Below are 15,192 nucleotides of genomic sequence, written 5' to 3'. Positions count from 1 at the left end.
TTGCTTCCTACCCCCTCTGTAACATAAAAGGATTCCGTTTGCTGTGATATCTTTGGTCCCAACATCCTATTTCTGTTTATAATACAGTAGATCCAAGATGTTTCCTTCATGAAGTGTTTGTGAACATAGGCAGAATGTCCAGGTACTAGATTTTCATTCTGTAATGTAAACCACCTTTTTGTGTGTGTGGGTTTGTGTAGAGGATTAAATTTTTGTGATCAGTTCATGGTTATCAATGTAATCAAATGTATATTCATTTGGTTTCTTTCATACCACACAGCATAGTTTTCTGCACTTGATTAGTAATTTATTATATTGTCCTTATTAAAGGTTATTCTATTTGAGGATCTATGTCATGTAAAAACTATCCTCTACCCCCCCCCCGAATTTGGCTTCATTTTGATAGTAAGAGGAAAACTTAAGGGTTTTCAAGAAAGAAAGTAATTTGATAAAATAAATACTTAACACACATGGCAAGTAGGGTGGGTTATTGAGAATTTCACTGCGGCAGCCTTCAACAGATCCATCCACAAAGTTTGATGGCTCATTCATACCCTAAAATAAGTTAACAAAAAAGATCCTGTCATGTTGGGGGCAGTATCTTCTCAGCTATCGGGCACATTAACTTAATAAAGTTAACTGAACTATTCTGAAGCCCATCCCTCAGTAGGGATGCAGTGCACTCTGTTCAAAGTCTGGTATTGACCAAAATGACTGTGAGAATCCATGTCACTATAAGTGGACTGTTAAACAACTTCTAGCTTCCTTTGCATTTTTTAAATATATGCTGAATGTGTCATAATGACAAAAATATTGAGGTAATGCTGATGCAGGACTTAAGGAAACCCCTGATTCAGCTCTCCCCACACAAGGAGCCTGCCTGTTTTTCGATTCATAAATTATTCATTTTGTATTTGTAGCAGGAGGTCACTATGATCCTTAGATTCCCTTCCTTAATTCAAAAGCTTGAATTAATTCTGACATTGGTACAGACCAACCACAATGTGAAGAATTTTACTTTCTGCTACAGATAGATTCCCAAAAAACTATGTATAACTCAAGAAACAAGTCTGAAAATAAAATGATAACATTGATGAATTTACAATTTAAATGCAAGGAATAAGGGCCCTCAAGAAAGTGTTCACTGTGTACTTTATTGATAAGTAAGTTAAAATTTTGTACTACTTTACATAGGACACAGCAAAGGTAAATATTTGCGGGTCATTTATTTTGAGTTACCCAGCTACAGCATTCTCTATTGAAGCAAATACCCAACAGCAATCAAAATCTCTTATTTTCCAAGGATACCCAAATTGCTTTTTTGTCTAATTTGCTGTTTGAATTAACTTGTATGCTCATGTCTACACTGTACCTACCTGTCCGAAAGGACCCAGCAAAGACCTAGGGCACCCAGTGGGTTTTTAGTTTATCTCTGGATAAATTACCAGCTTCTTTCAGCCTGCCCCAGACTTGAGCAGGTCTTTATGGCTTGCCTAGAATTTGCTTAAGAATTTAGGCAACTGGATACGAGAGAAGGTATTAATAACCCTGATGTTTCCCATCCCTAGAACACAAATAAGGGAACTTCTCTTGGACACATGCCCCAGAGATATCTCAAAAAGTCTTACCTTGGGCCAGCTAACACAAATAACACAGAGATGAACAGGATTTTAAGCCTTTGGGTAGCCTGTTCCAGGCCTAAATTGAATGCCTTAGCGCCCAGATTCATGCCTTGTCTGCTTCCAGTTCTGTCTTGAACTATAGGGTGGGCTTCCAGTCTTCGGGTAGGTTTGCCCAATGAGCGGGACTGGCAAGAACCTGAAGTGCTAGAGGTGCCAGCATGTTCTGGAATTTCCAGCAGTGGTACATCTTGATGGGCTACAGCTTCCACCAGACACACATCCCTGGGCAGGTCTACAATAACCTGACTCTCATTCTAGCACCTAGATTCTGTAAAGGCTCTACTCTTTTTCCTACAATCTCACCTCCTGGCTTTGCAAGTCTCTGAGCTGCCTCCCCGTGTTTTGACATTTACAGAGATCAGCAACTGAGGTGCACTTACAATCCCCAATCCATCAAACTTCAAGCTCTTCTTTGGTTCTTGAGGGTTTACATAGAGCTCTTGTATCTCCTTCTTCCACCATGCAATTGTTCTATTACGAAAGAAGTCAGGAAAAGCAACATGGGCCCGGTACAGCTGTAAGAGTAACACATACTCGTTCGGGGTCTCTACTCATCCAAGAAAAGGAGTCTTGGGACCAGAAAGGGAATTTATGTCTATCTAGCTCAATCTCTGATCTGACCTCAATTGATCACTGCTTCAGAATTTAAAGAGAGCCCAGATTTAGAGGAAAGATGTTTTCACTCTTAATTTTGTTAGAAAAATGTAGTTTTAAATTTCCTCTTAAACGTAGGACTTACTTTATCGCTAGACTTTCAATCATGGGAACTGGAAAATTAACAGTTAACATTGAAGCAATAAAACCTAAAAATAACTATTTTTCTAGACTGGCCAACTGTAATGAAAAAGGACTTATCCAACAAAAGTCAGCTGCGCAACAATGAGGTTGGTAGTGACAGGTTGATGTGGCAGCAATGGCTGAGACCAAGTCCTTTGCTTTTGTCCACTGGCAGGTATTTTTGGGATATCTAGGTAATTTATTAGAACCCAATATAGATTTCCAGTGCAAATAATCTAGACCTTGGTTCATTATATTTCAAGCAAAATTTGTCCCAAATCATAATCCATTAAAGGAATACATGGGAAGGACTTCATCTTATAAACCCCATGTTAGTTGTTGAATTTTTCATTTTAAGATCGGTTTCTGCCAAAAATACTCAGCAGATGAGCACACTCAATTTGAAGCTACTTGAGCAGAGTATATGCTACTTATCCCACCTTGGTAAAACACATAAGTGTTCAGATATTTAGGACAATGCAAGCAAAAGTCCATGTAAAGTTGTACCTTAACTTGAGTCTCATGATCAAGGGATTCATCTATATTCATATTGGGCAGCTCTGTCCAAGCCTAGAAAAAAAAGAGGAAAAATTGACTTGATATTCTATGACTTTAAAAGTCATAGAATATAGGCCTTGAGATGTTTCTTATGTTATACTTGATGACAAATATCTCCACAAAATGGAAGAGTATCTTTCTCATAAATAATTGTGAAAGCAGAATACACAAAATTTTGCTAGGTACAAGTAGGCTACATCTTTTGATTCATTCTGTCAGGTTTTTAAAAATAATTCTATATTTTAAATTTGATAAATAAATAAATTTATTTTAATGTCACTTCTGAAAAATATTTCACATGATTTCTCAGCTCTCTGATCTTCCTTTTATTTTTACCTATAAAATTCTACTTATAAGCAACAAATTCAAAGCATGACTCTAAAAACTAAGATTAATATCCAATCACAGCCCAAAAACTTAGTTCCAACACTTATAAGCAATATCATAGTTTTCTGAGCCCCATAAGTACATATAGCTTAGAAATTCATAGCATCAGCCAGTTTTATCTGTAATTAGTAGGACACTGAATATATATACATATATATTCAATCAGAAAACATTATTGAGTATTTATATCAAACACTCTTCTAGGATTCGTCTCTACTGAGATTTAATTCAGAAATGATGCTTTTTTTCTTAGGATTCACAGATAGTGTATACATAAGTACTATATTGTATGCTATACTCCTAGAGTGAAATGACACAAACATAAGGAAAAAGGAAGAGCTAAGATATTTATTAGACCAAAAATGTAACTCAGTAGTACAGTACCTGTCTGGCAAATACAAGTCCTACATTCAATTCTCAGTACAAAAAGAAAGAAAGAGAGAAAAAAAAGACAGTTATTGAGCGTTTCACAAGAGATGAGATTTGAGTTGTTCTTGCTGGGCATATATTATCTAGATGAAGGCAACATGGCATATATTATCTGAGAAGGCAACATGGAAAGTGAGCAGAGCCCATAGGAGGTAGCACACTAGAATTAAGCAGAAGAGTTTGAATCCAGGCTAAGAGGTACTATCATCTGTGGTGAAGAAGTCTATCTCAAATACTGTTGCTACCAATCAGACACATATGGATGAGGACCGAGGAATCCAATGTGACAGGAAAAAGGTCTAGAAGACTTACTGACTTTTGTTTTAAATTTAGGTATCTGGGAAGCACAGTTTTCAGAGTCACTCTCTGAGAGATTGTCCATGTTTGTTAAATGGCTAGCTATACTACATAAATAGTGAAAACATCAGAATATTTTCAAGCCATAACATTATGCTTAATATTTCAGAAAATCTGCAACCTTTGTCTTATTAGCATTTATTGTGCAAATCAGCGTCATATACTCTTTTATCCTCATAATTTAATAACTGCCCCATATATTTTTCAAGATTTGTTGAGAACCTCTTTTAGTAATTGACTAGTTACAGACACTCTTCCCACACATACCTTTCCCCAGACAATGTCATTGGTGTCAGGCCATTTGATGAACACATCATTTTCCTGTCCTCTAGTGAACGTGTGATAATGTGTCTCATTGCCAGAAATGGCTGGGTCCTACAGGGAATGTGTTCAAAAAGGAGAAAGTGAAAAGGTTTTAAATATCTCCAAGGATATTTTGCTCAAGAAATTTGATAATTCAAGATATAGAAATAAGTAAATAAATACCTATAAATAATCTAATTTACACCTACTGGGTATATTACATTAACCAATTGAAGTGGAAAGTTGTCATTGCCATACAAAATAAGATACATAACCCTTATGAAGCACAATAACTTTGCAGATGAGGCGTTAAGAATCTGACAATAAATAAAGGAGCCTTTCTGTGTTATAGACCTTAACTAATGAAATGGAAAAACTCCTGTAGCAACTGAAATATGACATGATGTGATGACTGATTCTTCCAATAATAAGGAAATCCATTTAAAATGAGAGTGTTGGGATGAAAAGAATATATTGATTTTCTCCACAAAATTCTTGAGGCAAAACACTGCTAATTTTTGAAAACAACCCCTAGAACTAAACTAGTTTAATAAGACATTGCCCTAAAGCAGAGATAGCAAATTTATTGCATTTCATGAACAAAATATCAATAGTTCTTAAAAAATAAAACTTTTGTATCTATTCTGTGGTCCAAGTAGCTCATCTAAAAGGGCCTCTGCACATGCACGCGCACACACGCACACACACACACACACACACACACACACACACACACTCAATATCTAAATCAGTGATTTTTCAAATGGTCAATATTAGTAAATCTTTGAATTAATGAACAGACAAAACTCACTCTCTAATTTTGGAAGTTAGAAGAAGGGAAATATCTACAGCTAACTACTTATATATTTATCAAGATACAGCTTTGACTACATAATAATAAGTCAGTATACTGGATCTTAATTCAGTGTTTGTGAGCATAGCAAATGAAAAATAAGTTCCCTGGGATTCACCATTTCTGAGTGATGATACAACCGAAGGATTTTGAACTTCCTGACAAAAGATAAGAGTAAAGATGTAGTTGTTCTTTCTAAGGCAGAATTTGTGTCAGTAAGACACCTTTTTATATATATATTCAGTGTTTCTTCCTACAGTTCTTCTCATTCTGCTAAGATAATTATATTTTACTGGTTAATTACAATCCGGTAATACTCAACTATGAAAAAGAAATACAGAATCTTGAAGAACTGTCTCTTAAAAGCTATTTTCACCTGACCTTTACTTGGCCTTTTCAAACTTAAAATTTAATTATAAATTCACAAGAAGTTACCAGGAATGTATGGAAAGATTGCCTGTAACCTTCATCTGGGTTCTTCCTGTGTTATTATTTTTAAATTATGAATATGGAAATCAAAAAAGGCATCTAATTGGCCTGAATACCTACCAGAGTGAGAATAAATCTCGTGCCATTTTTCTTCATTTGCTCAATCAAGAGACCAAGGTTTTGAAAGCTAGGGCCGAGGGTGAAGTCCAGCTTCCGGTCCATGTAATCGATGTCTACATGTTGGACATCCTACAGGAAGAAGCAAACAAGATCCCTAGCGTCCTGCAGCAGTACTCACAGGGAACACTGACTGCTCTGCCAGAGTCCACTCCAGATGCTGCTGCACGCCCAGCCCACATCTCACTATTCCCCTTCACCAACTCTTCCATTCTGCTGACTGAAATCACTTTCTGTTTCTGCTCCCAGATCACCAGCCTCACTCTCCCTTCTGTTTGCCCACTTGCAACCTTCACCTTTCCATGCTTTAATTCATGTCTTCTTTCTCTTCAAATCTCAAACTACTAGTTCACATGTTCAAGCATAGAAAGTGAGACTTTCTTGAAACAAACAAGATTGTATATCTAGACTTTTTGTCTGTAGTGCCTTACTGAATTTTTTTCATTTTAAAACTGTATTATTTTATAGCTTTCTAGAATATATTAAGAACTCTCTCTTTTCATGGTACCAAACCAGGTTTCTGCACATGGAACACTCTACCCATGTCTGTTAGAGAATATAGTTAATATTAGAGTGAAAAAAAGAAAACATTAGGCTGAAGATGATAATCACTAATATTGTCTTGGTCTCTAGGCAGAACTTGTTTGGAAAAGGGAGATTTGTGCATAAATCAAAACTTGAATAAGAATGAACTAGCAGATTATCAGCATAGACTGCTTTAATAAGATAGATCAAGAGTTTTCTTTTTGTAATTTTCCTGTATTTTCTCCTTTCTGTTTGATAAGTATGATATGTGTGTATATAATTATCTTTGATGAGAATATCATAGCACCTTGTTTTCATCTTCTAATTTTTAATTATTCTCCACAAGCTCAGGAGGTGAACTGAAAAGAAGAATGAGTGATAAAATACTAATAATTACAAGGAGATAAGTACTTACTCTATTTGGGGAATTTTGCTTATTGACTACAATTGACAATGCTTCTCAAGGTTTTCCTGGGAAACTAGACTGCATGTAAGCGCATGTGGGTACATGTTTCAGAGGAAATGAAGGTTTCTTTCTTTCATCTTGTCACTTTATATCCATCTCTCACAGTTCCCCACTTCTTAAACTCAGCTGTGGCTACTGCAGGATATCACAGTCAGTGGGGAGGAGTGCCTCTATCCTCTTTCTAAAACCACTGAAAAGTTTACACAATTCTTAGTTTTGAGCTTTCATCTAAAAGGTAGCCTGTAGCAATGCTACAAAAACAACATATTCCACACAGGACCAGCTCCATAACTTCACTTTTTATACCGAGGTAGTCCCAAGAATATTTCAGTGGAGCTGTTTTCAACATAAAATACAAATTTCCATAACTAGAAAGCAGAAGCTGAGTGAGGATATGAAAGCAGTTTCATACATAGGGAATCTGGGCCGCCACCATTGCATCATACAAACTGGAAATTTCAGAATCACTCTGGTATCCATGGCGACTCAGCTGGAATCCCAAAGCCCAGTATGGAATCATTGTTGGTCGACCAATCAACTAGAATAGAAAAACGTTAGTTACTCTTATGTTTGGTCATCATACTTTTAACAAAGTACCAAATTATCATATCATACTCCACAAATATGTACAAATGCTATGCATTTTTAAAAACTTTTTAAGGGGTGAAGAAAATGGATCCAAGTAAACTAGTGGGGGGAAGGATTGTTTTATAATTGAAGCAACTAGTGAGCATTTCTCCTGAAAACTGTCTGATCTATGAGACCTCCCCACTCAAGAAAAATTAAAAATTCAAATAAACAAGAATGGTAATGGAGATGCAGAATGACAGACGTATTACAACTAAGGTTTCCCTGAATTCTAAAAAGTCATCACTGTAGGAAACCCAAGAACTCAGAGATTGTTCTGATTAGAGATTCTTAAATGGGATCTCTAGCAAGCAATCAAGGGACATGCAGTGCTCTTATATGCTGTTAGCATCCTGAAACATTATAATCTAACTTTTTAAAGAAATGCATAATTGAGTATAGACAACCATGGATAAAAAGAAAAAAAAAAACATGGTCACAATATTCAGTAAGTATATAATGATTAATTGGTAGAATGATTTCAAACCTCAGTGTATTGCTGAGTCACAAGCTCAGGGGTTGGCCCCAAAACTATATAAAAGTCCAAAATCCCTCCTACAGTGTGGTATGTGAGGGCAGGAGTGGGCTGGATTGTCACATCTGTAAAATTAAAAAAACAGAAAATAGATGAAAATTCAGAGAACTAAAAGCAACTCCACTATAGAATTTGTCCTCAAGTTTGCCATTTTACACTCATTATTTACTGCCTGGCTCCTCTAGTAAGTCATTTCTAACCCAGTGAAGTCAGAGATGAATTTTCAGGTGTTCTAAACACACTCTGCCATCTCAATAATCTATATTACTTTGTGAAAAGGAGCTAGAGTGACCCAGCAAAATAGAGGGCTATGGTTACTCCAAATTTTATACTTAATATATGATTCAGAACACTTAATAAATCACAAATAAATGGATGAATGAATGGAAAGTCAACTTATTTATCTATTTTTGCTCTGAATTTACTTCTAATGATATCCCAGATTCCAGCTTATCAGCCAAAACTGTGGATGGCGATGTATCAAAAATACACCTGTGCCCTACCCATGGCATTGCTGTTCAGCAGGAGCACTCCATGGGCACTGCCTTCCTCTTCCAACGCCATGTAGTAAGGATGGACACCATAGAAATTCTTCTCATACTGGTAACAAAAAGCCAAGGATGTGATAACAAAGTGAAGTGCTAGTGAACTGTTTTCACACTATTACCCAGTCAGTGAATCCACACTCAACACCAGAGGTGCACCTCAATGTCATATTCTTGGTTAAGCCTTCCCTTCCACCCCAAGTAAGAAGCCACATTACCTCCTTTTTATTACTATATACTTTATTTTTATTATTACATAATTCTATCACAGCACCAATTACCCTGTGCTGTTACTATTTCTACACCTATCACAGTCAGCCTATAAGCCTTTCAAGGGCAAAGAGAGTATCTTTTACTAAATTTGCAGTGAGGCACTTAGCAATGTACAGGACACACAATACATTAAATAAAAGTTTCAAATCTATATCTACACATTTTTATAGACAAAAGAGCATGATGGCTAGTCTCTTACAAGCAAGACTGGAATTCATCAATAGTAGCGTTGTTTGTGGACAAAAGAATGTAAATTTACACAGGAAAACTGATTGCTAATTTCATTCCCGTTCTTACCGCTGATGGATCATCGCGGGCAAACATCCCCAATGTGTTCCAGCTCATGTTTCTTCTGAACATCGTGTGCTCAGTTTCCCCAAAGCCATAGATATATTGAGAGGGGAGGCGAGTGGAAATGGAAAGGAACATGTCGTTGAAGATGAAGCCAGGAACTTGAGAATCCCAACTGCAACACAAAGCACCCCCCGACCAAGCAGAGGTGCTGATCACTGGCCAGGCAAAAACAGAGTATATTTGGGGTACCTGCCTTAGTGAACATCTGGATGCAAGGTCAGACATGTGGAATGATGCAGGCTGTAACAAGAGCCACAGCTCGGTAGTGAGGCTCCAAGCTTGCATTTTTATCCCGCAGTTTGCAGGACTGAGATCTCCTTTTTTGGAACATGGGCTCATTGAGGGCAAAGACTATGTCTCATTCATCTCTTTACTGTTGGTTCTCAGTGCCTGGCACACCAGCTTGAAAACATGTGAAAAAAGTCAATGAGATCTAAAAAATGCTTCCCAATAGAAAAATGTAAAATTCTGAAAACAACTTCTCTAGATTTTTCAGAGTCCTACTAAAGAGGGTAACAGAAAAAATCGTAGGAAACACATGTGTCCCTACAAATGACAGTCTCTACTTTGATGAGGAACTCCTTTAGGCAGAATACAGACTTTCTGCAGCAGGACAAGGGGTGGGAGATGATAACTGACAATTTCTGCCATGCTTAACATTACTAAAAGGCTTCAAGTCTATGGTATCAATAAAAGCAAAGACTAGAAAAAACAACTTTTCTCTCCTTACTAATCTCTGTCCAGCTATCCAGCTATTATTTCTTAATGTAGTGTAATACAGAACAGATTCATATCTTATGTTATCAGTCATACTTACTAAACAGTCTTTTATTTTTACCTAGCAAGAACAAATAAAACATGTATTTTCTTTCTCCAAAATCAAACAACACTTGGTTTTTTAAAACCACTGACTTATTTTTGAGTTAATAATACAGAACAAATCCCATAATGAAGTAGGGGGAAAGTGATGTACTCTTTAACAAACACATATACTTATATTATGGATATCTCTGAGATTAATGTTTCATTTCTATAATTATATTTCCACTCTAATTAGAACCATATAAGCCATGCTTACATCACAGTACCAGAACTTCTGCGCAGAACCTGGACTCCAAAAGGATTGGTCTGAATCCTGACATCATACAGGCAGTTCTCAGAGCAGTCGACTGGTGAGGAAGGAGTGTTCAGAGGTACTGGCACCTCATACCTTTTATTAGTGGAATCATACATCTGTCAATGAGATAGAAGGAAACGCTTTCTGACAGAACATCAAACCCAAAACTTCTCATTCCAGTCTCTATAAACACAGTTCCTATCTTTTGACTAGTCTGAAGCACTAATCCCTAATAGATGTGAGACCTGCCATCCCACTGTTTCTGACCCAGATCCTAAACTTAAAATGCCTCTAATACTCATTTGAAACCAGTTGAGGTATATTCTATGGAGAACTTGTGATATAATCATGTAGAATCTTGTAGGTTGAATGCATGTTTATGGAGGCATGCTATACAAACATATTATGTACATGTAATTGGGTAAGGTTATTAAATGTAAGTGTGTGTGTGTGTGTGTGTGTGTGTGTGTGTGTGTGTGTAAGGAACCAGAAATTGAGCTTTAATGCAGATGCTGAGATGTCTTTACTGTTTAAGTTTCCAGATGTCCAGTTTTACCTTTGCTAAGCCCCTGTTTTGTACCCACCATTCATTCCCTAACAGGACTGGTCAGTAGAAAAAACAAGAGTGGAATATAACAAAAGGACAAAGCGCATCCCCATCACAAGTGATCATTCACTTCTTTATACTATGATTATACTACATCTTATGCTCCAGTGAAGCTCTTCCTACAGCTCTGATTTTCAAAATTCCATTTCTTAATCAAAAGTAGCAGAAATAGTGTGGGATCCTGTTAGAAAGGCAGATGCTCAGCCTCTAACCCAGACCTTCATTTTCACAGAAGGATGACTCACAATATATTCAAGTGTGAAAAGCAATGTTGAGAAAAGAGCTGCCCAAGACTGTCTCTACCAGCCCCAGTTGGGTACTGAACACCAGAAACATGCTAAACTAAATTGGAATTCATCGGAAGGGCAAAATGCACACTAAAATCTAAAGACAGTAAGATTGAAAAATTGCAAAATATCTTCATAATTAAAAGGTAATGCAAAATTTATTTTAGTGCATGGCCTAATAAAATATTGCTAAAATTAATTGCACTTGATTTTTTAACAAATACATTTTAAAAATACTCCTATTAGGAAACTTTTGAGGCTTGCATTGTGTTTCTAATAGGAAGAACACAGCCCTGGATCTCAAAGTCTGGTCACTTGACAGGTTATACCAGCATGGGCTGGAAATCACTGGACATGCAAATTCTCAGAGTGGCCAGCCCAGATTAACAGAGCTGGAAACTTAACTGAAGCCTATCAGGCTGCATTTTAAGAAGATGCAGGTGATTCTGAAGCATGCTAAAGTTTAAAAGTCAATGAGTTGGAGCTGTATAGTTCAATGAAAGAGCATTTGCATAGCATGCAGGAGATTGAAGTTTGATATTCGTATCACAAGGAGGAAATTAGTTTGAAAGACACTATTGGAGAATAGCTAGAAATGTTGGAAGTTAGCCAATGCTTTTCATATGTGTTTACCACAAAATGGACTATGGGCTAATTCTTCAAAGAATATTCATCATTATAGAAAATTCACAATCCCGATAGATCTAAGGTCACATCCACTAGCTTTCTGGCCTTTATCCCTGTAGGCCTAAGCTCATTCAGGGGTAAATTAAGGGTTTAAACAAAAGGTCTTTCATTGACTTACACCTGTATAGAGCTGTAGCTGTAAGTTAGAAATTCTGAGAACCAGACCCACAGGTTGGGAATTACCTTGACCTGCAGGACACTATCTGTGTGATAGACCACATTCAGTTTGAGGGAGCTGATCTCTCCAGAGAGAGGATTAGAGACAATAGAAGTTGCTGCTGCTGACAGTGGAGCTGTTGTTGCCTTTGCAGATGCTGGGGTCCCCAGGAAGGTAAGGTCACTGGTGATGCCTGTGGGCAGGTACTGAATGTTACTGGCAGCATAGCGAGGGATGGTGTCATAGTAACAAGTGGGCACGCCAGGAGTAGTAGTGTGCTGGAACAACAGGAGGAATTATTGGTTAGCTTCTGATGCCAGAAGATTGTAACTACTGAAGAAGTTGGATAAAACACTCAGTCTTAGACAGCTTTACCCATTGTTATGGGTTAACTTATGTTCCCCTCCCAAAGTTCTTAACCCTGATATGTAGATATAATTCCATTGGAAATAGGGTCTTTGTAAAGGATCATGTTATATTGAAGTCATTATGCTGGACTGGTGACCTTGTAAGGAGAGGAAGGTTGTATACAAAGACAATTATAAGCAGGAACACACAATGTGACCGTGAAAGCAGAGATCAGAGTGACTCAGGTACAAGCTAACACATGCCAAATGTTGCCCTCACACCACCAGAAGCTAAGCATGAAACATGGGAAGTACTCTTCTTCATAACTCTCAGATAGAAACAGTCCTGATGCATTGATCTTATACTTCTAGACTCCAGAACTGTAAAGATATAAATTTGTATCATTCTAACCCACTCACTTTGTAGTACTTTGTATACCATCCCTAGCACAGGGACACACACACACACACACACACACACACACACACACACACACATCGGTGCCTGTAGTGAGTGAATAGGGTCAGTCTGGAATTCTCCTGTAGTGTCCCACTCCCAGAGCACCTGATCTGGTTACCAAGAAATCACTACCTTTTCCTGTATTGCTCAAATAGAACCTTACTTCATGCTTTGTTTTGTGTTCTCCAATAGACAAAGAAAAAACAAGTTCACTTAAAATCCTCAACACACAGTGCATACTGAACATGTGCTATTATGTCAAATAAGACTTTGAATGATGTGGCTGGAGAGGCAATGAGAATGATATCAGTTTCTTATGACTCAGCATATTTGATAGAAATACTGATCAACCATCATGCAGCATTAACAAAATACTCCTGTTGGGATACACTTCAAGCCATCAACGTGTGAAAAGTGTTTGCTAAGTTCCGAGGTACCTGTGAAGCCATTTTTGTAACCCAATATGGTCGCTGTCCCAGATCCTTACCTCCCAGAGGCACCCCTGCTGCCTGCAGCTCTCCTCAGAAGTAAGGTTGTCTGGATAGCACCTGAACTTCTCTAGGTCACTGACTGGGAGATTCCATTCTATGGAGAATTCTTGTCCCAGGACCAGTCCCCTGAGATCAGTGATGGTCACCACCTAGGGAAACAGAAAGCAGATGTGGGTGAATAATGAAGTAGAGGTAGAACCATCTGGATAAAATCCTTTCCTGTTCAACTGGAAGACCTAGTTCTTCCTCCAATACCACATTTTTTTTTTTTGTCTTTTTTTCATTTTTATCGGTACCGGGGATTGAACTCACGACCGCCTGCTTGCAAAGCTGGTACTTATGCCGCTGAGCTAAATCCCCAGCCCCCCCTCCAATACCACTTTGAAATATTTGAAACTAACATATTCCTGATCTTTTTTATCTGGTGGAGTCATTGTGGATATAAGGGATGAGAAGCTTTTGCACCATGGTAAAGAGTGCAAATAATAGGGGCAGCTGTCATTTTCAGACTTGTTCTTTTGTGGTGATGCTTATCCATTTGAATAGTAATGGCAATAATAGCACCAGCTAAACCTTACTGGGTATTCATAAAGGCCAAGCACTGTGATAAACACTCTATAAGCACAGCCTCAAGTAATTCTGTAAAGTGATCACATGCTGAGAATATAACAGCTTTCTCCATTTTACAGAACAGAAAACTGAGGTCTGGCAAGATTTAATATCTCACCCAAGATCTCACAACTGGAGACAGTGGAGCTAGAACTAGCACCCTATTCTCCCTAACCCTAGGAACCAAGCCTTTATCCTGCAGTATCTTATTTTCAAAATGGAAGACAGTAGACCTAAAAATAATGACCTTCCCAGGACCTGAATAGTGTACTAATAATCATAATCTTCTATCTAAATAACTCAATAAGACCAAAACTAGATTTAGATTTATGTATGCGCATCTGGTCCCCTGAAGTTGTATGTACTGGAGCTTGGAAGGAGATAGTAAAAGCTGGGACTTCCAAGGAACTGGAGCTGTGCCATGAGTTGCACAGCTTCTGCCAATTCAAAAATACACAGGCTGACCTCACAAGTAACAGAGAAAACACTGGCCCGTTATATTGTCATAGTTCTGGAGAGTATTTATACTGTTACTGTCAACCTTCCTGGTACTGGGACCAAATGCTCCTTGAGTTTTCTCTCATTATGAGTTTCTGTAATGGTATAAACACTATTTAATATCAACTGGGTCTCAAAGAATTTAATTTTGATTTAAGGACAGATAAGTATATTATAGTTTAGATAAAAAATGTTCTCCAAATTACTCGTGTTCAGAGGTGGAACTTCTGGAAGGTGACTTGGTCATGGGGGTGCTATAGTCATCAATAGATTATTTCATTGATAAATGCATAGTTGAATGTGCTGTTAGGAGATGGAGCTTGGCTAGGGGACTAGGCTACAAGAACCATGACCCTAGAGGGTATATCTCTTGTTCTAACTCTTGCTTTCTTTCTGCTTTCTTGGCTGCCATGAGTTGCACAGCTTTTATCAGCCCTGCTACCATGACACTTCTGCTTTGGTTCTTTCTGACCATGGACAGAACCCTGTGAAATCACAAGCCAAATAAACTTCTCCTTTGTTAAGTTGTGGTATGAAGTATTTGGACCAAGTAACACGAAGGTTGACAGTAACAGTGCAAATACTCTCCAGAACTAAGCCAGCATATGGACCAGTGTTTTCTCTGTTACTTGTGGGATCAGCCTGTTTTTTTTAA

The 15,192-nt window shown here is 37.7% G+C and overlaps 1 protein-coding gene across 1 annotated transcript in view; it reads right to left on the bottom strand.

Annotated features, from left to right (window-relative positions):
* Mgam2 (maltase-glucoamylase 2 (putative)) overlaps positions 1-15,192 on the bottom strand; it is a 79,880-nt gene that overhangs the window by 21,265 nt on the left and 43,423 nt on the right. Inside the window, exons 25-36 of the mRNA XM_063250637.1 lie at positions 13,427-13,579; positions 12,159-12,410; positions 10,356-10,510; positions 9,221-9,389; positions 8,609-8,705; positions 8,058-8,170; positions 7,356-7,481; positions 5,896-6,024; positions 4,458-4,565; positions 2,967-3,029; positions 2,063-2,197; positions 471-555 (exon numbers count right to left, since the gene is read on the bottom strand). Coding sequence (XP_063106707.1) covers positions 471-555; positions 2,063-2,197; positions 2,967-3,029; positions 4,458-4,565; positions 5,896-6,024; positions 7,356-7,481; positions 8,058-8,170; positions 8,609-8,705; positions 9,221-9,389; positions 10,356-10,510; positions 12,159-12,410; positions 13,427-13,579 — 1,585 coding nt within the window. The remainder of the gene's footprint in view (positions 1-470; positions 556-2,062; positions 2,198-2,966; positions 3,030-4,457; positions 4,566-5,895; positions 6,025-7,355; positions 7,482-8,057; positions 8,171-8,608; positions 8,706-9,220; positions 9,390-10,355; positions 10,511-12,158; positions 12,411-13,426; positions 13,580-15,192) is intronic.

Source organism: Cavia porcellus, unplaced genomic scaffold, assembly GCF_034190915.1.
Source record: "Cavia porcellus strain 051 isolate PalLab524CR breed Dunkin Hartley unplaced genomic scaffold, mCavPor4.1 scaffold_6, whole genome shotgun sequence".
Lineage (NCBI taxonomy): Eukaryota > Metazoa > Chordata > Mammalia > Rodentia > Caviidae > Cavia > Cavia porcellus.
This window is presented reverse-complemented; position numbering and strand designations above follow the sequence as displayed.